The sequence below is a fragment of the Emericellopsis cladophorae genome (genome assembly GCF_022114955.1).
Source record: "Emericellopsis cladophorae strain MUM 19.33 chromosome Unknown NODE_102_length_36892_cov_117_375092, whole genome shotgun sequence".
NCBI classification, from domain to species: Eukaryota; Fungi; Ascomycota; class Sordariomycetes; order Hypocreales; family Bionectriaceae; genus Emericellopsis; species Emericellopsis cladophorae.
This window is the reverse complement of record NW_026251027.1, coordinates 409-22,601: the sequence shown is the minus strand read 5'-3', so window position 1 is coordinate 22,601 and position 22,193 is coordinate 409. Positions and strand designations below refer to the sequence as shown.

Here is a 22,193-nt window from a genome sequence, read left to right as displayed (position 1 = left end):
ACGAGTCCGCTGAACATCGAGCCCACTAACTTTAATAATCAGATTAGATTAACAATGGCCCTTAAATAACACGAAATCGTAATTTTTACTCGGCAGGATTTCTAAAGTCGAAGCGCAAAACGGCTTAAAACATCATATTCCCTCTCACATCGCCCAAATTGATGCGCGCATTACTGCCAAATGAATTTTGAGACACGGTTCTAGTGGCTCGCGTCTTCGTCTCGTCTATAAACTTTAGCACGATACCATGAAAAATGTCGGTATATAACCCTACCATTGTCATAAACCGAACTCGCGCTAGCGAGATGGTTACTCACGGCATATCTCCCTAGCATAGCTTTAGCTACTGATGCAGCAGTCGCCGCAGCAAAAGCTTGCCACCCCTTGTTCTTGTGACTGTCCCCATAGTCGCAGATGCCTTTCACAACGATGCAAGGGACTTGATCCCACGCGCCGGCTCCCTCCATCTCGAAGGCAATAAGATCATATTGGGCGGCAATACGGTCTCGGTCTGTTCCGGACTTCATGACCATATCCCCTGACCCAACGCGTCCAATGAAGATCTCTGGCTGGTAGTCACTGTCTTGGTGACGACTGTTTCTCGCTACGAGCTTGGTTGCATCACAGCCAAGTTCACTACACGACGCTTTCGTCGCCGCTTCGCAAAAACCAAGGGCATCGTCGAGGCATCTATCGCAGGAAGCTCGGTGTTTGTGAGTATAGCCTGGCAAAAACAACCTGTCCTCCGTGGATTTTGGGTGTTGATAGCCAGTGCGCCTCCTTCTCTGCGCAGCTTTGGCTTGTAAATCTTTCAAGTACCCGGCTGCTTTTTCCTGCAACCTCTCCCTCACGTGCTCCGTCTGGAATACGGCGAGGAGTCCGCGAATGTCGCTGCTCGGTCTGCCGAGACTGTCTTCGATCGATTCCTTCACTATGAAATGGCCAGGATACTGCCTGCCATAGTCATAGCGGACGATTGTTCGACTCACAACCACGTCGCCTAGAAAAGCGTCATATCCACTGATTCGGGGCACTCCTCCGCAGATCCCCACAATCACGGCTAGTGTTAAACGGGGATAGCTTCCTCTCAGGCTGGCTGTTACTGCTGCCGCGTTCGTTGTGCCCATAGCTGGAAGCACGGCCAGAACGACATCATGCCCGCACATGTGACCAGTTATGTAGGAGTTCGTATCGCTATCCGCACGACCGTATGTATCGCGATCTACATCCCAACAATGGTCAAATAGAAGGGCCACGGCATCTGCTTCGAGAGGCAAAGCACAGATAATGGCGACACGGAAGCCTGTGCGGTCGGATGGTGGTGTAGGCGGCGCCATTTTTTATAAGAGTCGGGAAAGATTGAATACGCAGAGGAAGGATCAGGGAAGACCACAAAGCATGTCACTAAGTTTATATTGGGAGCATCACAAGGAAGAAAGGCGGGGTAGACACTTTACTAGATCAGTGACTTGCGAGAAGGCACAGGTCTTGACGATCTATGGCCTTTACTTAGTCGAAATAGCACCTAATGATTCTTTTTATGACTTAATTAATCGGCGTGGTCAGAGATGGTCGAAGAACCTACGTCGCCACGTTGACAGCAACAGGAACAATTATTTAATTCATCTCAGGACTTGCACTATTATAAGCAGCGCCGTGTTAACAATAATGCTGGGCGGGTAAAACACCTAGCGACGGCACTAGCCGTAGGTAGTGTGAGCTGATCGCACCGCGAAGTGGGGCGGTGCAGTGCGGTTCATCTTTAGCGCCTTGACTGTCTGCCAAACCCCGCTGGCCGCAAATGGCTGCGGAACAATCGCGGCTAAAACCGGGTAGGAATACAGTTCAGTTCAGGTCAGGTACATGACTACATCCATTTCTGGTCTCTTCAAACCGAAATTGTTCCCCGTAGGAGCTCAACGCCGCGATGGTAATGTGTTTTAATATTTGAGGCGCAAACGGTCGACAGCATTCTTTTACTCCGTGAATATTTCATCATGTATTGGCGAAGCACGGCGGCCGGTCAGGCGGCCAACAACACCTTGCATCAAATTTAGCTGAGGGAGGCTTTCCCAGACAATGAAACACGAAGAAGCGTTCACACTTACAACGCCTGCTTCCTACATCCGATCAGCTCATGATTGGCCGAAATTTTTGGATTTGCTGTGAATGTTGCAACCGTCAGTGACCTTTTGATCAAAGTAGGAGCCCAATGCTCATGTCACTGCAAGAGTGTCAATTCGCTCCATTCGACATTAAGTACATACTCGACGAGGGTAGTAGATTGGGCAACACGTTTGGAAAGCCGCCAATTGCTTCAAGGTCCGAGTAGCAAGAATATCGACTCCTACCAGAAAATCGTCGAACTCTGGAAGATTGTCGGAGACAGCTAAACGACCTCGCGCCTTCACTGCGATGGAACGTGGGAAAACCACTGCCGTGGAACGCTATTGTTTTTGGTTTGACAAAGAGAAATATCAACGCCAAGAGAACCTAACGGAGCTCGGTGGGCGACTTGAGGAGGAAACGAGCTTCGGGTGCCGCCCAAATCACAGTGACTAGGGCAGCGATCGTTCGAACGTCCTGGGAGTCCCCATGAGGTCAGGAGGAACACAAAAAGCGGCGGGACAGGCCTGTCAATTTAGGGGCCGGAAGGGCGGTCTTGGCTCAAGGTATGGCGGAATATTAGATCAACAACTGCCAACTATGTCAAACACCAATTGTACACGCACTTTCAGTGTCGCAGGTTGTTGGGCCGACAAGCGCCTAGGAGCAAGCCGCATCTCAGCTCCCCCGTACGTCAATTCTCTCACTATGTCAGCTCACACTGCGTCGGCACCGGTGATATTTACAAACAGGTGCGCGACGGTACCGGTGATATTTACAAACAGGTGCGCGACGGTACCGGCGCAAGTTGTTGAGACTAGATGGCGATACCATCCGATCTGCTTCGCCAAACCAAAGTCAAAGCCAAGAAGCTGTGTAACGATAATCCAGCCGCTGCTTCACGGACGTCTTCGTCGCTGCCAACGCACCTGATATCCGAGCTAATACCCCGGACCCGCCGCAGGGAACGCCCTCTCCGCTTGCGACCGAACTCGGAACATTGCCGCTGCCCCGTCTGCAGGAGAAAATTTGGACCCAGGCGCACAATGATTTGCGGGCCAAAGAACCAAAGTTGGTGGAAGAGTTTGAGAGGATTGTCACTACGAAGCTCCAACGTACGGAGACGAAAACCAAATCCGCCGGTCGAACGGGGAACGATGTGACAATAAATCCTGAAGCTAAGTCATATCAAATGCTGCAGTTGGCTCAGGATGAGCCCGAGCAGGCAAAAAAGGAAGACTGCATCAAGCAAGGCATCGATGATGGCTTGCAGGCAGTGTATGCCATCAGGGGCATCATGGACAAGGCTGTACACGCTGCTACAGAAGCAGCTGTTGTGTGAGCTATTATGTCCCTCGGGCTAGACTTAACTTATAAGAATCAAGGTGTCGAGTTTGAGAAGAATGAAGTGCTGTTTTTGGCTAACATTGGATAGCTTCTATTGAACCCCGTCAATGAGGCGCTCGCAAATCGCAAAGGCATACAGTATGTCCTGTGTAGGATGGAGTGGTACTGGAACTTGTTAGGCCTACTCCTTGACAGACACAAGGGCGAGACATCGACGCCAGCACTACGAGACGAGTTCGCAAATGATATCTTGCGCTACGGGGCTGCTGTTGTTAGCAGGGATATACTTCGGAATCGTTGATTGGGCGGGTCAACTCAGCAGCATCAACGACGCCGAAGGAGCTGTGCAAAGTGATATGTAGCAGTACAATACGGGGGTGAAGCAAGATGCAACTCCGGCAACTCAAGGACCCGACTGGCGATATTCATGCAGCCATCCAAGACCAGACATAGCAGCAAGAAACAAGGCATCAGGGAATGCATGGGAAGCCTTGTACAAAGTTCCATAGTCGAGCAATACTATCCTAGCTGTTGATGCCCTAGACAGGTGTGAGATCGGGAGGTACATGCTCCTTGTGTTGGTTACAAAGCCTTCTTCCGCAAAGTGGACCGTTACGAGCCGCGACTGGTTGAATATCGATAGGAAGGTGAGCACGACTGAGCAAAAGGTCCAAATACATTTTGAATAAACCCAGCATTTACTCTAGCGCAGTAGACTCGTATATTCGGTATAAGGTAGACGAGGTTGCCCGCATCAAGCAGTATGACAAGGAGACAAGGACTATCGTTGCCAACCATCCAACTTCCCACACCGAGGGGACCTTCCTGTGGGTGGTTTTGGTATGGCAGGAACTTCCTGACCCTACGGTTGAAGAGTGACATACGCTTGCGAAAGTGAAAGAGTTTCTACCAGGGCTTGGTCCGCTCTACGGGCGCATGATCAAGCAAATGCTAGATTCTCACGGTGCAAACCCTTGCAAGAAGATTCTGGCACTCGCGTCCGCCGTATATCGACCGACTACTCTGATGAAGCTGGAGGTTCTCGTCGAGTCGGTCGAGCATTTCCTCATAACGATCTGGAGAAAATCATCGCACTCTGCGGTTCCTTTCTCATTCTTTGGGAAGGCATTATCTAATTTGTGTATTAGTCAGAAAAGGGCTAGCTCAGCGCAATATTGCGCGACTTGCTATCTTTTGACATTGCACACCAACATGTTCTTATTGTGATCACTGGAACTTTGCATCTTAAGATCAGTAGAGTTTCTTCTGCCGTTTAGGTTAGAAGGCCGCGCTAAAGCGAGGGCTCTGAATGGATGGATTGGGGTTGGCTAATCAGTCTGGCACCTCGAAAGCTCGAATCGTACATGGTGTTGCATCTCCGGCATGCTTCATGTTGGTGCTGTTGGGGAATGGCTGCCTCACTTGCTCGGTAGATTTGGCTCGCGGAAGCTGAACTTTGGCTCCACTGCAGCCACTTCAGATGGTTGTACGCTACTACTGCTGATTTATTGTACAGGTTGATGTACCCGCTGACCTTTTCTTGACGTCCATATGCAGGCTATTAGGCATAGATGGATATTCTTGGAACCGTTGTGCCAAGGACTAGGGCAATAGAAAGCCCGAAGACTTGTAAGAGTATGTTCCCCAGACTCCTATAATATTATAGTTCCCTCGTACAGCAGGGTGGAAGCACGTCAAGAGGTTAGCACTGAAACCGCCGCGTTAAGCCACAACTGCCATGCAGACTCGAGACTACTCCCTTCTTCTACAGTGGATCCCCTCTGAAATGATGCCCTCGTTCTCATGAACGGAAAAGCCGTCCCTCCATTCGGTTGTGATTCATCTTAAACCTTCCACCGGCGGCTGGCAGGAGACAGCCAAGCAACATGCCTTTACGTTCTCGGCAAGATACACCCCTCTGCCTGCTAGCTGCTTTCTCGTACCTGAATCAACAAAAGGATGGTCCCAGTGGGCTGCAACTCCTGGAAAGCCGGCGGCAGCACACATCCTCACACCCCAATGTATCGCCACGCTCATCGCTCGGAGGTTCATATTCAGTTATGCATTAGTGACTAGGGTAGGGTAGTAGATGTATTTTCAGATCCTAGGCTTATTCGTCAGAATTCCTGCACCGCTCCAAAATAGTGATAGTCCACATAGAACGACCGTGGCAGGCACCGAGGCATTCTGAAAATCATTCGGATGGCTTCTCAGCCACCAGCCCCAAAAAGCAAAAGGCCCGGCGAGGATGATGCAGTGGTAAAGCACAACGGTAATACCAGACACGGTGAAAACAGCCTCGAAGCCCCAGCACGTTCCAGGCTTGGCTGCCTCAAAGCACTTCCTCCTTTTGGGAGTTCTACCTAGCCAGATGATATCCAAAGGACAAGGAATGCAGTCATGGGGCAGCCACCGGGTACACGGAGACTGACATGCATGGGAGAGCGACTCGAACGCGTGAGATGGGAGAGGGGGGTTCTTAGCGTCTGCTGACCCAGCACGGGGGCTATATTGGTAGTCCTCATGATCTGGAAGCTCTTTATGCTCACGAACCAACCGTCCAGATATCATTCTGCTGAACTGGTGACGGTTAGTATGAGCCAAATGTAGCTAGGGAGATACGTTTGCAGATACCTTGACTACCTCACAATAGTCTATCTTCCATACTGAGAGCCATAACGTTAGTTGGCCCCGGTGTGATTGATAACATTGCCGGATATTTTGAACGACGTCGTAATCGGTTGTATTACCAGTGATCAGAATCTGGGCCGGTATGAGAGCTCCCCGCGGTCCTTGAACCCCAAGTAATATCCAGCTCTCGGGCTTTGGTGCTGCATCTTGTGTGAGTCGCTGGTTCTGCTGGTTGCTCAAATCTTGTCTGAACGGAGATGCAGTGTGAATACTCTCCGCAAGCGGACTTAGAGAGGCATGTTTTGCAGAAGAAGTGAGTGCTGTGTTTCCAATAGGTGTGTATCTCTGAGCAGCTGCTGATGAGGTGACGGGTAAAGATGGAGATAGCTTTCGAATTATACCTCTCCACCAATACGCCGGCGAGACTGGCCTTGCTGCGCATCGTAGTGTCGACTGTGATTTGTCATCTGACAAATCTAAGATACTTTTCACAAGTTCATATCTCTGGATCGATATTTCTTCCCATTGCCTTCGACCGCAAGCCTGCAAGATGTTAGCGCATGATTCTAGGCTAATTTATCCGCACGTGCGTACACATAGCCATATTATCCGACCCTCATCGTCTTGTAATAGACGTTTTCGGGGCTCAAGGGGCCACCAATCCCATTTCGTATGGGAGTAATCCTCCACCCAAGCCTTGACTCCGTTTGATAGCGATAAGTCTTGGTCACGAGATAGCCAGATATGCCTCTTAGGCACCGAGACCAACACATGCCTGAGATTTATCGGCAGGAACAGCAACATAAATTCCTTTCGAAGAATCTGGAACGATCGAGATGTCGATAAAAACACGCTTAGTTGAGACGCATAGATGTGAGCGTTTCCCTTGTCCGAGCTGTCGTTTTCGCTAGCACTACTTGCAGCGGCGTCCAATGAGCCTCCAGCATTGGTGGTTTTGACCGAAGGAAGACAAATTCCCACGTGGGATTTGGACACTAGGGTGACTTCTAGAGCGCCACAATCATCGAATGTGTCATTATTCTCCTGTTGAACGTGAGCTGCAAGTTGTTCGCTGATTCGCAATCTTCCGCGTTTGCTTCGTAATGACTCGGCGACAGGTTTCTCAGTTTCAGATCGCGCTTTCTTCAAAGGACTCTCGTGGAACGATCTGAGATGCCGTCCCACGTTCTCCACAAAACGCACTTTACTCATTCTTGACAGTGCTACTATCCTGCATAAGCGCCGGAATTAGGGACCCCTTTGCAGGAACACCCTTACTATAAGTGCTTTGCCGACCATTCCTTCGTGTGTTCTTTCTCTAGATACTTGAGATCCAACATCTTCAATGTCAGAGGGCAAAAATTCAACATAGTTAGCTGTGTGAATGCTCTGATGTACTGACGCTTCCGTCAATGCTGCTCGTCGGGTTCTTAATGCATGTTCGAGGTTGCTCATGGCCGTGAGGTTGTCTTGATGTTCCTCGCCTACAATCCGCTTCCTCTTGTCGAGACGCTCCTTTTAAATCCCTTATGCCTCTTTCACTACCGCAGAATGACCTGGTTTTTGGCATTGGAATCCACTTTGGAAACAGTCGCCGCACAGAGCCAATGAAACACATTCGCTGCAGCCATGATAACATGCATCCGTGATACAGAGAGTACATGCATCACACCAAGCCAGCGCTGCGTCAAACGAAACACGGTCGCATGGCATGTCGTTACCAACGCAATCAACAACCTCGGTGGCGTGTTGCAATAGAAGTTCAGTGACCTCAAGATTGCCGCCGCGGCGAGCCCACCATAGGAGGCTCTTTTGAAAATAGGTGCGGTTGAGAAAAGACGCATAACGTGCAACGAGAAGTTCGACAACGCGAAAGTGGCCGTTTGCGACGGCAGCGAATAGCGGCGTTGAGCCGCACCAGTCTACGCTGGATGGGTCCATGCGGTCGTTGGAAAGAAGGTATTCGACGACATGAACATGTCCGCGCCTGGCCGAAAAGAACAGCGCCGAACGACCAAGATGATCGGTCCGGGTTACATCGCTGCCGGGCACTGCTTCGAGTTTCCGAACAATTTCGAGATAGCCGCCGTAGGCAGCAGCAAGCATTGGCGTCCATCCAATGCTATCGGCCACCGTGATATCGGCGCCCTTGTCTACCAGGAATTTAACCACCTCGAGGTGACTATTGGCGGCAGCAGCAAGCACTGGTGTCCTTCCAGCGTTATTAGCTACTGTGATATCGGCGCCCCTATCCACCAGGAACTTGACCACCTCGAGGTGACTGTCGGCGGCAGCAGCAAGCACTGGTGTCCATCCAGCGTTATTAGCTACCGTGATATCGGCGCCCCTATCCACCAGGAACTTGACCACCTCGAGGTGACCGTTGGCGGCAGCAGAGTTGAGTGGCGTCCATCCAGCGTTATTAGCCACCGTGATATCGGCGCCCCTATCCACCAGGAACTTGACCACCTCGAGGTGGCCGTTGGAGGCAGCAGAGTTGAGTGGCGTCCATCCAGCGTTGTCAGCCACCGTGATATCGGCGCCCTTGTCTACTAAAAACTTAACTACCTCGAGGTGGCCCTTTTCGGCGGCAGAATTAACTGGCGTCCATCCATTGCTGTTAGCCACCGTGATATCGGCGCCCCTATCCACCAGGAACTTGACCACCTCGAGGTGACCCTTGGCGGCAGCAGCCAGCACTGGGGTTAGTTCAGTGTCATTAGCTACCGTGATATCGGCGCCCCTATCCACCAGGAACTTGACCACCTCGAGGTGACCGTTGGCGGCAGCAGCCAGCACTGGGGTTAGTCCAGTGTCATCAGCTACCGTGATATCGGCGCCCCTATCCACCAGGAACTTGACCACCTCGAGGTGACCGTTGGCGGCAGCAGCAAGTATTGGGGTTACTCTATCTTGGTCCGCTGCGCCCATTTCAGCCCCGCGGTCCAGCAAGAGCCCAGCCAGCTCTGCCCAGCCACTGTGCGATGCAGTATAGAGCGGTGTCCTACCCATGATCCCTCGCGTCTCGACATCAACGCCGGCGTCAAGGATCGCCTCTGCAGCTTGGATATTCCCTTGAAGACAACACAGATCGAGCACAGACCTGCGACCGGAGGCGGTAAGCGGTCCGGGGCCGAATTCCTTTATGTGACTAATAGCCACGGCACTCAGGTCCAGTTTAAGGGCATAGTAAGAGGGCCCTGGTGGGATATCCCCATCCTCTGCTTGCTTCCTTTCGTCGTCATCGTGCTTGTCAAACCACATCCTCCAGGGTTTCCAGCACGGGTGAGCTTCATTCATGAATATGCGAACGCGTTCCAGAGTGCCCAGATCGCCATCAAGCGACACACCGGATTTCGCATGTGCGTGCCACGATGCTGCGGAGTAGTCTCGGAGAATGGCCTGGAACGGTGATCCCTCCGTACTGGCGCCATACTGCCAGGTCTGGCGAGACTGAACGTACCAGAGGCACAATCTTGCTAGGAGCGTGTTTTAGATCTGCTCGTTAGATATCCTCAGGGTTTCGTTTGCCAAGATTCCCCTAGTTGGAAGATTGGTAACGAGAAATTGCCTGATGGTAAAGTGCGCCAGGTGGAGGGTCTGTTTCCCCGCCGCCGAGCCCGGGAGTGAGCGACGAACTTCGAGAAGTGGGCCGCAGACCTCGAGAATTTCGCTTCGGATGTAGTCGTCGTCAACGGCGTCGGGGAGCTCGTCAGCCGGGAGATCTTCGTGGTCCTCGTCGATCAGCACAGCTTCCGTCATTTCGCTGATCGTCAACGGTCGCAGGGCAAAGGCCGACCATCGCAGTAAAGCGACCGCACGGTCTCCCTGGTCACTCCTCGTGATCTTCTCCCAGTTTCGTTGGTAGACACGGTCAAGCCCTTTCGGGGTGCTGTCAAGGACTTTTTGAAGCTGCCCGAGGTTCTTCCATGTCTTCAGGGATGGCTCTTGCATTTTCAGCCAGAGGAATTGTCCCTCGCATCGGTCGGCCATGGTTCTCGAGAGGCTGGCCCTGACGTCTTCATCCTTGCTCGGCAACTTCCTATCGGCGATATCCCGCGCGCAGGTGGCAGCGTCGGCGCTGACGTCTTCGGGTGATATCTGGTATTCGACGACGCGGGCAAAGTCGCCGGCTCGCAGCGATTGTCGAATTTCGGTCTCCTCGCGGCTAACGACGACGACTCGGGTTGTCGACGTGATGGCGCCCTTGACATCCTTGAGGAACCTCGCGACCGATGAGCTGTCGTCAGCTGGTGCCGTGCATTCGTCAAGACCATCGACGACGAGATAGCAGCCCGGTCTAGCCTGCAGAACCTCGTGGAGGAGCTGGACAACAGTCGCGCGCGTGGCAACATGGTCCAGCGTGGTCTCCCATCTCTGGCGGACCAGCGCGTACGCCTCGGGGTGCGACGCGAGCTGGGAGACCCAGGATCGTATAGCCGCGCAGGGGTCACGGCGGCTCTCGTGATCGGACGAGAAGAAAAAGTGGGCGACGGTATTGCCGGGGACGGCCAAGAGGTGCTCGACGATGCGCGTGCATAGGATAGTCTTGCCGAACCCGGGTGGTCCGTAGATCCACAGCAGCTCAGGCGAGCCCGGGGGTAGGTCAGCGCCCGCGGCACTCCACCGGGCGAATATCGGCCGCGAGAGGATCCAGTCGCAGGTGCCGGGCAATCTCTTGTTGCGTGATTCGTCGTACCGCTCATTCGGAGAAGGCCTGCCAAGCAGCCAAGCGTGAACCTCCCGTCGCGTCTCGGCTGGCCGCTCTGGTTAGCTTGGGTCGCGTCACGGGCTGGTCCGGGCCATCTCACCTTGCACCTCGGCCAGGGCCTGGCGATACTCGGCCATCGTCTGGCGGATCTCGGCCAGCCACACATGCTCCGATTGCGTCCCTGGTCTCGGTGTCGTGCCAAGCGGCCCGGCACCTCGAAAGGCGTCGAGGCTCCCCAAGTCCGTTGTCGGTGGCGTGGTCGCCACCCGGCCTGGAGGTACCAGGTCATGCAAGTGCTGCACAAGTTTTCCCAGCTGCGTGATCTGCATTGTGCGATCGCCCTTCCCTCCCAGGGCCCAAGTGAGCTTGCGTCTCCTTGATCCGACACCGTCGAGGGTGCGGAGTTGGTTGATATTGCCCAGGGTGGCATCTAGGTTGGTAGGTACTCCCCTGGCCTGGTACTGACGCCCATCCGACCCAAGAGTGCTGTTTATGATTGTAAGGAGGCTTCCCACCATCGATCTTGTCTGGTCGTCGTCGAGGAGCGGGTCGTGCTCGGCCGAGAGCTGTCCGTTGTCAAGCCCGACGCTGCGGCCCCAGCGCTCGAGCCGGACCCGGTGGGCGTTGAGCTGGACACTCAGCGAAGCCGAATCTGACGCGAAAGACTGGTAGTCTTTTACCCTGTCGATGGCCTCCTTGCACAAGCTAGGTAACGCCGATTGATCTGGGTTGTGTTAGCTCGCGATCGGCAGAAGTGGGGTAAACGCGATCGCACTGTAATAGACGTCCCCGAGTACAGCATGAGCTTGGTCGCCGATTTGGACATTACTGAAACGGTGACCTGTGCGACGTTCCATAGTTGATTCCGTCGGTTGGTGAACGAGGGCAATTTTGCAAGTTGGCTCATCTAGCATGCATGGGAATGATGGCTACCGACAGGACAAGAAGCGTGGGGGCAGTCAGATGCACCAAGAAATAGTTGCATTCAGCCCAGCTTTCAGCCCAACATCCCAGCTCAAACAGCGGGCTGGCAGTGTTGCGGCAAGCGATTTGGTCAGCTGAAGCTGGAAATCTCTAAAAGATGCTTCGACGAATCAGCTTATCGCCTGCGCTGCATGGCGGTTCAGCTTATGCGTGGCGGTTCAGCCAAGGCATACGCCCAACTGCGGCTCACAGCCACAATGGCCGTAGCCGCGTCGTTGCCATAATGCACTGGCAAAGGACATCCATGAGACTAATAAACCCAGGCGCGGCACACTTATCAGTACCTTGTTCCAGTGCTCTTCTTTCGCCTTGCAACTGCGTCATCGCCAACGTCTTCTGCAACCGTCTGCCCTCGCTACACTACACTTCAAATGACTGACCCAATCTCTGTTGTCACTGCCACCGCTGGCATTCCGGGCATATTCAAGTCTTGCGTGGACTGTTTCCAGTATGTCCGACTCGGTCAGCGCTTCGGGAAGGACTACGGCGTCTGCCTAGCGAAGCTAGAAGCCGCGCATATTCGCCTGACACGCTGGGGGGAGCCCCTCGGTCTTCTACAGGATGAAGTCGAAGTACAAGGTCCCTTTACTGATGAGGGCATCATTCGAGCATATGAATTGCTTGCGCTGATCAAGGTTACTTTTGAAGAAGCGCAAGAGGCCGCAGCCAAGTATGCTGATGGTAAGAGGAAGAAGGGCAAAGATAAGGAGCTGGAGCTCCTTGACGAAGAGCAAATAGGGCCAGGAAAATCCATCAAACTTCTCGTAGAATCGCTCAAGTCCGTTGCTGAAGAGCGGCAAAGGAACCTCAGCTTGCCACGGAAGATCACCTGGGCATTGTACGGGAAGGACAGCTTCGACTCCTTGATCGAAGATATTGTTACGCTTACTAGCGAGCTTGTGGACCTCTTCCCATCGAATGAGCAGAGGATGAAAGAACTTTGCGAGGAGGAAGTCAGCAGCCTGAGCGATGAATGTATCCTTGAACTCGACCGAGTACTCCAGAACGATGACGAGATGCTGAGCAAGACGATTTGCGCCTATGTCAAGTCACACCGACTCCAATGTCGCAACATCAACATTGACGGGCAAGCATTCACCCAATTGGGGGACACACACGGCTTTGGATCTGGCGTGAAGCCAGGCAACGTTATTGTTGATGGCATGACTATCAGAGGGAGTGGCTATACTCAGGCGGGCCATGTTTTTCATGGGAGGCAAGGGGCATGAGGATACGGCCAGGGTTATATCAGGAGGAAGGGTGGTCTTTTCGCAGAGAGCTCGGGGCTAACTTGCGAGCCTATCATGGGGTTGCCGTGGGCGGTCTAGAAGTAAAGCGGGAAAGTGGTCGTCGTCGCTCGCTCTAGCATGCAATCTATACCAGACCCTCCGTCTGCCCTCTTCTGTAGCGACCAAGGTGGCAATGGAACAGAGGTGATTCCCACGCATAATCTAGCCAGAAGCAATACGAAATCTTCTCGCCAAAAATAGTCAAGTGATAGCTCGGGCTGCCTTTGCCGTGACTAGTCTCAATATATATGAAGCGGCATAATAATAATATTGCTTTAATGTAACTGATAAGCGTCAACGTCTTTAGCTGAAGCGAAAAGAAGCAGCCTTCTAGTAGATAGATAGACCAAAATAGCCGAATGCATCGATACTCCTAAGTCACGGTTCCGTGGGTTCAAAGAGCGTGGTTCTTAAGGTGTTATTTATGATCAAGCAGTATGTTACAAGCTTGGCACTTGATCTCGTTGCCTTGTGCTAAATTCGGCAAATGCTTGGGTTGGATATGTAACAGAGAGCAATGCTCCGCGTTTCATACAGGTGTCTGATGGCTTGGTGCGCCGCCTTGTGATGTCCTGATGCTGGGTTTTGCAGGAATCTAGACAGAAGTGAGTCTGCAAAGGCGACGTCGACCCGTATCATCACAGCGCAGTAGAGCAGTGAACCAACAAGTTCCTGATTGTGTTTCATCTCTTTTGCACTTCCCATCTCTTTAGACATGCGATATTTAATAATAGGAACGGGAATCATCCGATTGATTGTAGAGCTGACGAGGTCGCATTTGACAGCCATCTTTTCGATATACTGTGGCAGGACTCCAGCATTAGTCTCGCGTTGCCGACGGCGGGATAAATTTCGCAGTCGACGCCATCCTTGGTGACTATCAGTCCCCTAGTGTCAACGTATATCACCGTGAAATGGCGCGGCTCCGATTGCCCAAAATGGGGGTTGGAAGAAGGTATGGAGCATCAACTACAGCTCCAAACGCCGAGATGGTCCACGATACGAGGCGAGTGCTTTTAGCCAAGCAGGACCATAGTCAGAGCTTCCCGATTCTACGCAGTTACGGAAGAACACATTGTTTCAGGCGTGAAATTCACTCCGTGCGCTACCAAGATTGCGTCTGAATGTATTATTGCTCTGGTTGATAGTCCAGTTCCACTAAATAAGTCAAACCCTCTCGTCAAGTACGGTACACTGCGCAATGTAATTGGTCTCTTATCGCTCCTCCGGAAGACATTGGCGACATGATCAGCACTGACAAAGAGATGCACGCAGCACGTGGTAAACAGGAACCTGCGCACGCAGACGCAGATGATATATTGGCAAATGCGACGCTCTCGCCAGAGGTCCTGTGCAGGCGCATGCGGTTTTTGGCAGCCTGGTCCTGAGTGGCGGGGCCAGTGCTGCTGGAGGAACCTGGCGAGGTGCGAGCGAGAGGGCGAGCGGATGGCTTGCTAGGGGAGCATAGATTGGCAGCCACCGCATGGCGCTCGCGGATCTCACAGCATGTTTTCTGGCCAAGAGCAATGAGAGAACGACAGAGGTGACCCAGGGCCTAGAGAGTGGCGCCATAGCGGTCGAGGGCAGAGGTGTTGTGCCGGTTGCATGCCTTGTCATCAGCAGCTCCGTCACACGCTGGTGTCTGGGCGTCCTCGCTGGGTACGAGATGGTCACCCATGTTGCATTTCCGCAAGGCCAGACGGTCAAGGTAAGACGTGTCGCAACATGGGGCTACCTTGCCACGGCAGCAACCAGGCGCGTCGCTGTCATTTTCGGATTACTTGCCTGTGCACTGGTCAGAGGAGCAGCAAATGTCCAAAGGCTCACATCCCTGACCTGGGTCGCTGTCGTCGCCGCCACCACAGCAGTCGTCCTGACAGATGCTCGTCTCCTCCACTGGGGCAGCAAGCAGCTCGGTGGCTGGAGCTGGCGGACCGCAACAGCCTGATCCCATTGTAATAAAAGTCCTGTGTAGTCGTCTGTCGTCTTTTCATTCGACCTCGGCGGTCAGCAGTTTGTGAGAACAGGAACACCTTGAAGTGAGGAGGAATGCGTGGGGCCGCTGCATGCAACTTTATCGGATAAGGATCGCAGATGGAGGTTGAATTTACAGGCTGCATATTATGTAAGTACTTGTGACCCGCGACACAGGCAGTACCTTGGACTACGAGTAGTCTGCTCTTGGCATCACGGTCCCGATCTTTAATTCGTCACTGTCATCTCACGCCGTCCGTCAGAATCCGTCCACGTTATCCCCGGCGAAGCCCGAACAAGATGAGCCATGTCCAGCTTGTAGCACGAATCAAGCGGACAGAAAAGGACAATCCAAGGACCCTTGACGGTGAGTTGGCGGTATGGCATGGGGGCTGCAGCGCAGTATGACTGACCACCGGCCTCGTGTGAGATTGCTGGCACGGTCGTAAGTGCTAGCACGTTGGAGACAACGCACCAGATTGATATCAAGGACGTGCTGCTATCATCTCAGGCTATCTCCCCTGAGCAACGCTGGCAACCATTAGATTCCATCTATTTTCTTCTCAGGTTTCATTTGTCAAGCGGCGTTCTAGCCATTCCACCAACACACCCTCCGACTCGCACGGCTTGTTAATGCGAAGGAACCTGTTCAGGACCATGTGCACGTGGACCTCGCCCACGGCTTTGCAGACCGTCAGCTTGGGATGCGACTTGAGCGCATCGCAGAGAACACTGATGTCGTCTCGAAGCAGCTCGTTGTCGCCGTACGTCACGAGGATGTTCTCGACCGGCAGGCTGTGCCACCATTCGGCCGGTGCCGTTAGTTGGTCGTTCCACGGACTCGGCTGCACGCCACCGAGGAAGTTGCTGGCCCAGTACCTGAGAGCGGCGGCTTCCAGTACATCCTTGTCTGTGCTGCTCTGCGCCAACGTGGACGTCGTGCTCAGATTGATCCAGGGGGAGACCAAGGCAGCGCCGGAAAACTGTTCGTCAAGTTTGAGGGGCGATACGCGAGGCTCCGGATGGACGAGATGGAAAAGCAGGCTCAGCAACAAGTGCGCGCCGGCCGAGTCCCCAAGCAAGGTGATTGCCGAAGGGCCAATACCGTCCGAGCGGAGGTGTCCGATCAACCACACAGCCTGCTGCAACTGGCACGGGTAGTGGTTTGCTCCCTCCGAGGCAAGGCCTATCAAGTAAATTCAGAAAAGTGGCCCGGCTGCTCTCAACTAGGTGACGTGCTTACTGTAGTGTAGAACAGCAACGGCCACATCACCCCGGACCTGCTTGGAGAAACCAAAGGCGAGCGAGATGTGGTCCGTCAAAGCTGGTGCCATGTAGCCGCCGCCGTGAAATAATACGACCACCTTCTTGGCCTCACGCGGGCCCAACCAGGCGGCAGTACTTCCGTCCGGCAGGTGGATGGTCGCATGCGGCACGCCACGCGCTTTCGCGAACCTAGCACACGTCTTGGACGTTCCCGGGAGGAGGTTCTGTACTTGCACAGCACCCAGGCCGCATTGATAGGCGCGCATCCCTCTGTAGGCAATGGACTCGTGGAGGGAGAGGCCATCGCGTCCACCTGTAAACAAGGCTATCACGACCTTGTATAGAAGGGTCAATGCTGCCACCTTCGTCAGCGGCTGGACATAAAGCAAAAGTATGTGTTTGTCGTCTTGTACTTATGCCGCCGGCCTGAGCCAAAAGGACAAGCCACCCCCAGGGCCCGAGAATGACGGCGTGCTCCCTTGCCATTGCGACCGTCCATCCAGAGCCAACCTGAGCACGGGCAAGAGGCAGCGACAGGAAATTGGCGCTGCTGGTTTTGAGTTATCGAACGGTGCGAGACGCTACATGTACAGTGGTCATCGTGGTTTGGACGGGATGTTAGGATGGGCGATGCGGAAGATGTCGAGGGGCGTCGGCGCTATGGGTGGGCGCTATTTTTAAATTGTGCTTCCTTCATGCAAATTGGGTCTAGTCCAATCCTTGGCAACCGTTGTGGAAAAGGGGCTCGCTCGCGTGGTCATGACTTATGCACATGTACCCCCGTATATTACTAGCGCGCAACACCAGGGAGCCCTGCTCAGGATTCAGCGGTGCTCTGGTGCTTCTGGGTCTCACGTCAGCATGAACCTTGCACAAACCAATGTCTAATCTAAAAAGGGTGGCCGCCTATCTATCCCCTCCATTGGCGGTTTGGCGACCTGGTGCCAGAAATAATAAAGCCTTGATGTGCGCGGGACCTCACTGAATTCACAACACCACAACCGCCGCCATGGAGGTCATTCCAGCTCCCTTGACATGCCAGCAGAGGCCAGTCGACTGCATCCGTACGCGGACCTGCTTCATCGTCGACCAACGCCTAGACGAAGGCGCGCTGCAGAAAGCCCTTGATCAGCTCATTCGACATCACTGGAGGAAGCTGGGCGCGCGACTGGTCCCTCGCCCCACGGACAAGCTGCTGGAATACCACATCCCAGAGACCTTTGCCGCCGAGTACACGCTCTTCCACTGGAGCTCGTCCGAAGATGAGGAGGCGTTCCGGCGCAGCGCGTCCATCCTTGACGTTCCTTCCGGGGACCATGTGTGTTTCCTTGCGGATGAAGCTGAAGTGGACCAAATCTTCATGCCGTCGCAGTGGCCACTTCTTCACAAAGCCGAGGATCCCTTTCTCTACGTCCACATCACCTTTTCTCGTAATGCGACCGCGATCGCGACCAGTCTTCCTCACGCCATCGCCGATCAGGGCGGACTGGCCGCCATCGTGAAAGCGTGGCTCGGTCTGCTCGAAGGCAGAGAACCTCCGCCCATGGTCGGGTACGCAGACGACGTGCTGGGTGAGCTCAAGCCCTACGCCGAGTGGCCACAGGAGGAGGTGTATCGAGTGGGACGGGCAAAAGTCAGAGCGCGTTTCGAACGGTTCCGTGTCATTCTGGGCTTTATTTCGAATTTCATCACCTACAGGCAGGACACGTCGAGCATCCTGTTTCTCTCCCGCTCGCTTATCAAGACACTGCGCGAACGGCACTCGAAGCTCCTCGAGGACAAGTACGGCCGCACTCCGGGCATCAGCGACGGCGACATTATCACCGCTATATTGACCAAGGTTTCTTTTGTCCCCTGGTAGCCGGTACTGTTCAAAGTTCCATGCTCACCAAACCAGTTCTCTTGCATCGTCCAGGCGAAACCTCGCACCATTTGCCTGTCCCAGGCCGTGAACCGTGGGTATTCCCCAACTCCTTAGGTTCTACTGACGATCCCATGCTGAGCAAGGAGCAGTCCGCGGCCGCCATCCCAACCTATTGGACGGTAAGACCGACGCCTGGATTCATAACGGCATCCATGCCGCCACGGCACGCTTTCGGATCGATCCATCGACTTCTGTGGGCGAGATCGCCTACCAGAACCGACTGGCCATCGACGTGGCCGAGGACGAGAGAGACATGGAGATCGGCACGGTTGTGACGCGAGAGATGGTGCGACGTGGACAATCCATCCATGTCTGCGAGCCGTGGGACACGTCCTACTTTGTCTCCAACTGGTGCGGGATCTGGCGAGGGCTGGACTTTGGCGGCGCTGTCCATGGAGAGAAGGGTGGTGCCGCGCCTGATTTCCTGGTCATCGGCCGTGGAACGAAGCCGGGTTCGCCCCTACGGTGTGAGTAGCATATGACCCCCCGTCGGACGAGTGCGAGGACGCAAACTTTTGCTGACCTGATCGCTATGTAGTTTCCGCGAGTATCATGCACAGGAACGACAAGGGTTACTACTGCGACTTTGCTGCCCCAGTCCAGGGAATGGCGTTGATCAAGTCATATCTAGAAAAGGATCCTATGCTGGAGCACTTTTGACGCGGTTCGTGGACAGCCAGCACCACACATCAACTTGGTCTCACTGGAGAGGCATCAATACCAGCATCAACATCATTAATAGTACAATAGATAAGCAATTGGGAATAACTCAATCACGACGTTCCCACAGATGTCTTGAGTCCTAGGGGCGCAACGATCACCTGCGTAGCTTGCCACATCCGCCCCTCGCTATACTCCACCTCCTCATCTTTAAGATTTTCTCGTCCTGCCCGAAGATGGGTCCCTCTTTCTATGTAAATCTTTTCCAACATTTTCTAAGCCTCGTGCCCTACTTGGTCAACGAGTTCCATCCACGCTGTTCTTCTAAAAAGATACTCACAAGAGCATCTTCTGGGAATGAGAGTGGCGAGTCATCTGCCGGTGGTGCGGTGATTGGGGGAGCATCTTTGTATTGCACCAGCTGCGACTCATTCGCGGGTGGAGCTGGACATGTGTCCATCACGTGGATTCTTGCGCTGTCGATGCTAGCGGTTAGGTGGTGCAAGGGTGCACATTGTACACAGGAGTTGTGTTTGAAAAGTCTTTTCAGGTGACGCGCCTTGGCAAAATAGCCTCCCGAAGTTGGCTCAGCAACGCTTCTATTGCCATGGACATCTACTTCCCCATGGGTCTGCCTCCAACCCTCCTCTAACTTGAAGCCTGTGATAAATCTTTGAGGAGAATGCACAGTTACCAAATATGTCATGGCAAATAAGGACGGCATGATAGACTTTGGAGGTCGTGTGGCCATTCAACCAAGATGCATCCGCGCTGTATGTGGGTGTCACGTGCTGGTCACGTACACGCACAGGTACGATAGCGATAAGATAGTATTGATAACGCCGCAGCCTGCTCCTTTCCAACTTCAGCTTTAATAAGGTTGAGTTTATGCCGGACGATGGCTCGACCTTTATGTACGCCAGCGGCTCCGAATACGACCGCCACGGGCGTGTGTGCGACAAGCTCCCAGGGAACGATGGCCGCCGCTCCCTCTTGCGGCGCGAGGGTTACCGCGACGTAGCGATTTCCGACTGGGACGACTGGTCGGGCATGGAAAGTTTCCGGCCTGACATCCGTGTTGCCCCTCCCAACTGAACGGGCCCGACGGGCAGCGCGAACCTCGAGACCTACGGGCTGCGTCCCGTCTCCCAAGGTTTCGCTGACAAGGCTGAGGGCGTCTGGGGCCAGGTGGCGCTCGACGACCACGTCGTGACGTTTACGCACCAGCGCTTCACGCAGAACCGCGACTACGCCCGCATGGGCGCGGCCTCTACGTGTCGCAAGGTAATGGATCTCCTCGGGATGACCCCAGAAGAAGTGGTGGCGCATTTCACGCAGGCCGAGAGGCATGCCAAGTACTACTACCTCGGTTACGACGAGTCCACCGGCGTCATTCTAGACGCGACGCTGGCCAAGTCGATGAACATATCGACCACGACCGGCGGGACGCGGCGGAAGGAGATCGCCTACTGCGGCTACTTCGAGACGCGCATGACGCTCGGCGCGTCGGCGAACCTGCGGAGCCTGCCCTCGTGTGATTGCGAGGAGCAGTCGGAGGTGGTGGGCATGCGGGGGGTCGAAACCTTCTCGCAGTGCGAGGACGGCGGCTTCAGCGCCACGGGCATATACTCGGTGCAGGCCAACGTGGACGCGTCCTTCCTCCTGGCGCAGCCCCTCGCGTACGGCCTGGCCGAAGAGAGCTGGCCGCCTCGGACCTGTGGGACCTGGTCCCCGAGACGCTGTTCGAGCTGGCGGCACGCGAGATTGAGATCCCTTACGGCGCCGATGGGGACTCGACGACACCGACACAGTGTAAATGGCGAGCCTTGCAAAGGAATAAGGGGGGAAGCGGTGGGTTCGACTACATAGCATTTGATGGGAGGGCCATCGGTTGACAGCTGCTATTAGCTGTCAGCCACCAGCGTCTCTGATAATACTCCTCCCCAAAGGGGTTACGGCTTGGCATGGAACAGCGTGTGGTCAGGGACTCTTTTTTTTTTTGTAATCTTTTTGATCTTCGCTCAAGAACCTAAGGCATTCCCTAGGCCTTGCTTATAGAGCTATGCTTTTAGCTTCGTTTTCTCGCTATCCATCAGCCCCATATACCGCGCTCTGGTGTTTCGAAACACATGGTAGCGCGATAATGTGACATTCGGGTCTAGACTAGCTACCGGGTAGGTAGAGTAGAAGTCAGTTCAACGTTAACTTATGAACTGAGTACACCAGGATGTCGTTGACTTGAGCGGTCGGGCCACAGTCTATGTGCGAGATAGTAGATCTTACGTAGACAATTGTATTGATAGCTAAGGAGCTGGTAGAGACTGACTATAGTGAAGCGTAGCTTTCTATATACTAACGGGATCATTGCGCGAAGTAGATGATACTTGTGGACCACGAGGATCATGAAGTGAGCGCAGTGATCCGGATCATGGTGTTTCGCAAATGATCAAGAGTGATTGGTGAAAATCAGTGGGACATGCGTCATATCACACGCGTTAGCCGTATGACGGCGCATGCGGTCGCATGTTGGGTCGTAACAGATAACTTCATTGCCGCTGGTAGCAGAACAAGTTGGTATGGTTAGTAATGGAGTAAGGTGCCCTAATAATATTCCACTTTCCTAAGGGTTTCCGTGATACACGAAATAGCCAAATCATTATCGTCAGCTCAGTATCACCGTTTCGACCTAGTTTCCACATGTCTGGTCTTCTTCAGCTTCTATCAAGGAGCAATAGCACAAGGCATCGCCAGCCGGCACCCTCGAGGCGAAATAACAAGTAGCCGACCATAGAGACCTAATGTCATACTAAACTGAAGAAATTGCTCTAGCAAATAAGACTATTCAAGGTACGGACAGAATGTCCTCCGCGCCAATCTCGGCCAGAAGTGCTGATTCTCTGCTTTCAAGGTCGCGCAGGCACTCAAACTTCTCCTCCTGCTGCGACCGTACAGCCTGGGTGAGAGGCCACACATTCTTAATGAATTCGTCCAACCGAGCGTAATCAAAAAGATCTCCGTACGGTTCCCGCTGCTTCTTTATGTCCTCTTTTCTACTGAATATTAGAGTTAAGTTACGACTTGGTTGCCAAATGGCTCTCAAGCTTCGGCTTAATGGCAACATGCCCTAGATAAGACACGGGTGCAGCAGGTGGGACCTAGTCTACTGAACTGTTGGCTAGTATCAAGGAATTAACAATCTCGCCACAAAGCGGTCCTATATCGTAACGTCTTAAGCATTCATAGCTTCCTAGCGAATAGAATAACACGGAGGATTAGAAGGACTCCATATAGTGTGTATTTT

General features: G+C 53.6%; 6 protein-coding genes across 6 annotated transcripts; 4 read left to right on the top strand and 2 right to left on the bottom strand.

The window, feature by feature from the left end:
• Positions 1-7,750: 7,750 nt before the first annotated feature.
• On the bottom strand, positions 7,751-11,621 carry J7T54_002844 (uncharacterized protein; the record flags this gene model as incomplete). Its single annotated transcript, XM_051510439.1, has 5 exons — positions 7,751-7,766; positions 8,003-9,537; positions 9,724-10,841; positions 10,896-11,500; positions 11,593-11,621. The coding sequence occupies 5 exons, from the start codon at positions 11,619-11,621 to the stop codon at positions 7,751-7,753; spliced, it is 3,303 nt and encodes a 1,100-aa protein (XP_051358664.1).
• Positions 11,622-12,150: 529 nt separating this feature from the next.
• On the top strand, positions 12,151-13,008 carry J7T54_002843 (uncharacterized protein; the record flags this gene model as incomplete). The annotated part of the gene is made up of 1 exon (XM_051510438.1): positions 12,151-13,008. The coding sequence occupies one exon, from the start codon at positions 12,151-12,153 to the stop codon at positions 13,006-13,008; it is 858 nt and encodes a 285-aa protein (XP_051358663.1).
• Positions 13,009-14,551: 1,543 nt separating this feature from the next.
• On the top strand, positions 14,552-15,016 carry J7T54_002842 (uncharacterized protein; the record flags this gene model as incomplete). Its single annotated transcript, XM_051510437.1, has 1 exon — positions 14,552-15,016. One exon carries the CDS (start codon positions 14,552-14,554, stop codon positions 15,014-15,016), a length of 465 nt encoding a protein of 154 aa, XP_051358662.1.
• Positions 15,017-15,605: 589 nt separating this feature from the next.
• Positions 15,606-16,574, bottom strand: J7T54_002841 (uncharacterized protein; the record flags this gene model as incomplete). The annotated part of the gene is made up of 2 exons (XM_051510436.1): positions 15,606-16,228; positions 16,286-16,574. The coding sequence occupies 2 exons, from the start codon at positions 16,572-16,574 to the stop codon at positions 15,606-15,608; spliced, it is 912 nt and encodes a 303-aa protein (XP_051358661.1).
• A 743-nt stretch (positions 16,575-17,317) lies between these two features.
• J7T54_002840 (uncharacterized protein) lies at positions 17,318-18,892 on the top strand (the record flags this gene model as incomplete). The annotated part of the gene is made up of 4 exons (XM_051510435.1): positions 17,318-18,148; positions 18,206-18,263; positions 18,322-18,699; positions 18,771-18,892. 4 exons carry the CDS (start codon positions 17,318-17,320, stop codon positions 18,890-18,892), a joined length of 1,389 nt encoding a protein of 462 aa, XP_051358660.1.
• Positions 18,893-19,804: 912 nt separating this feature from the next.
• J7T54_002839 (uncharacterized protein) lies at positions 19,805-20,823 on the top strand (the record flags this gene model as incomplete). The annotated part of the gene is made up of 3 exons (XM_051510433.1): positions 19,805-19,935; positions 20,005-20,633; positions 20,801-20,823. 3 exons carry the CDS (start codon positions 19,805-19,807, stop codon positions 20,821-20,823), a joined length of 783 nt encoding a protein of 260 aa, XP_051358659.1.
• Between the last annotated feature and the right edge of the window lie 1,370 nt (positions 20,824-22,193).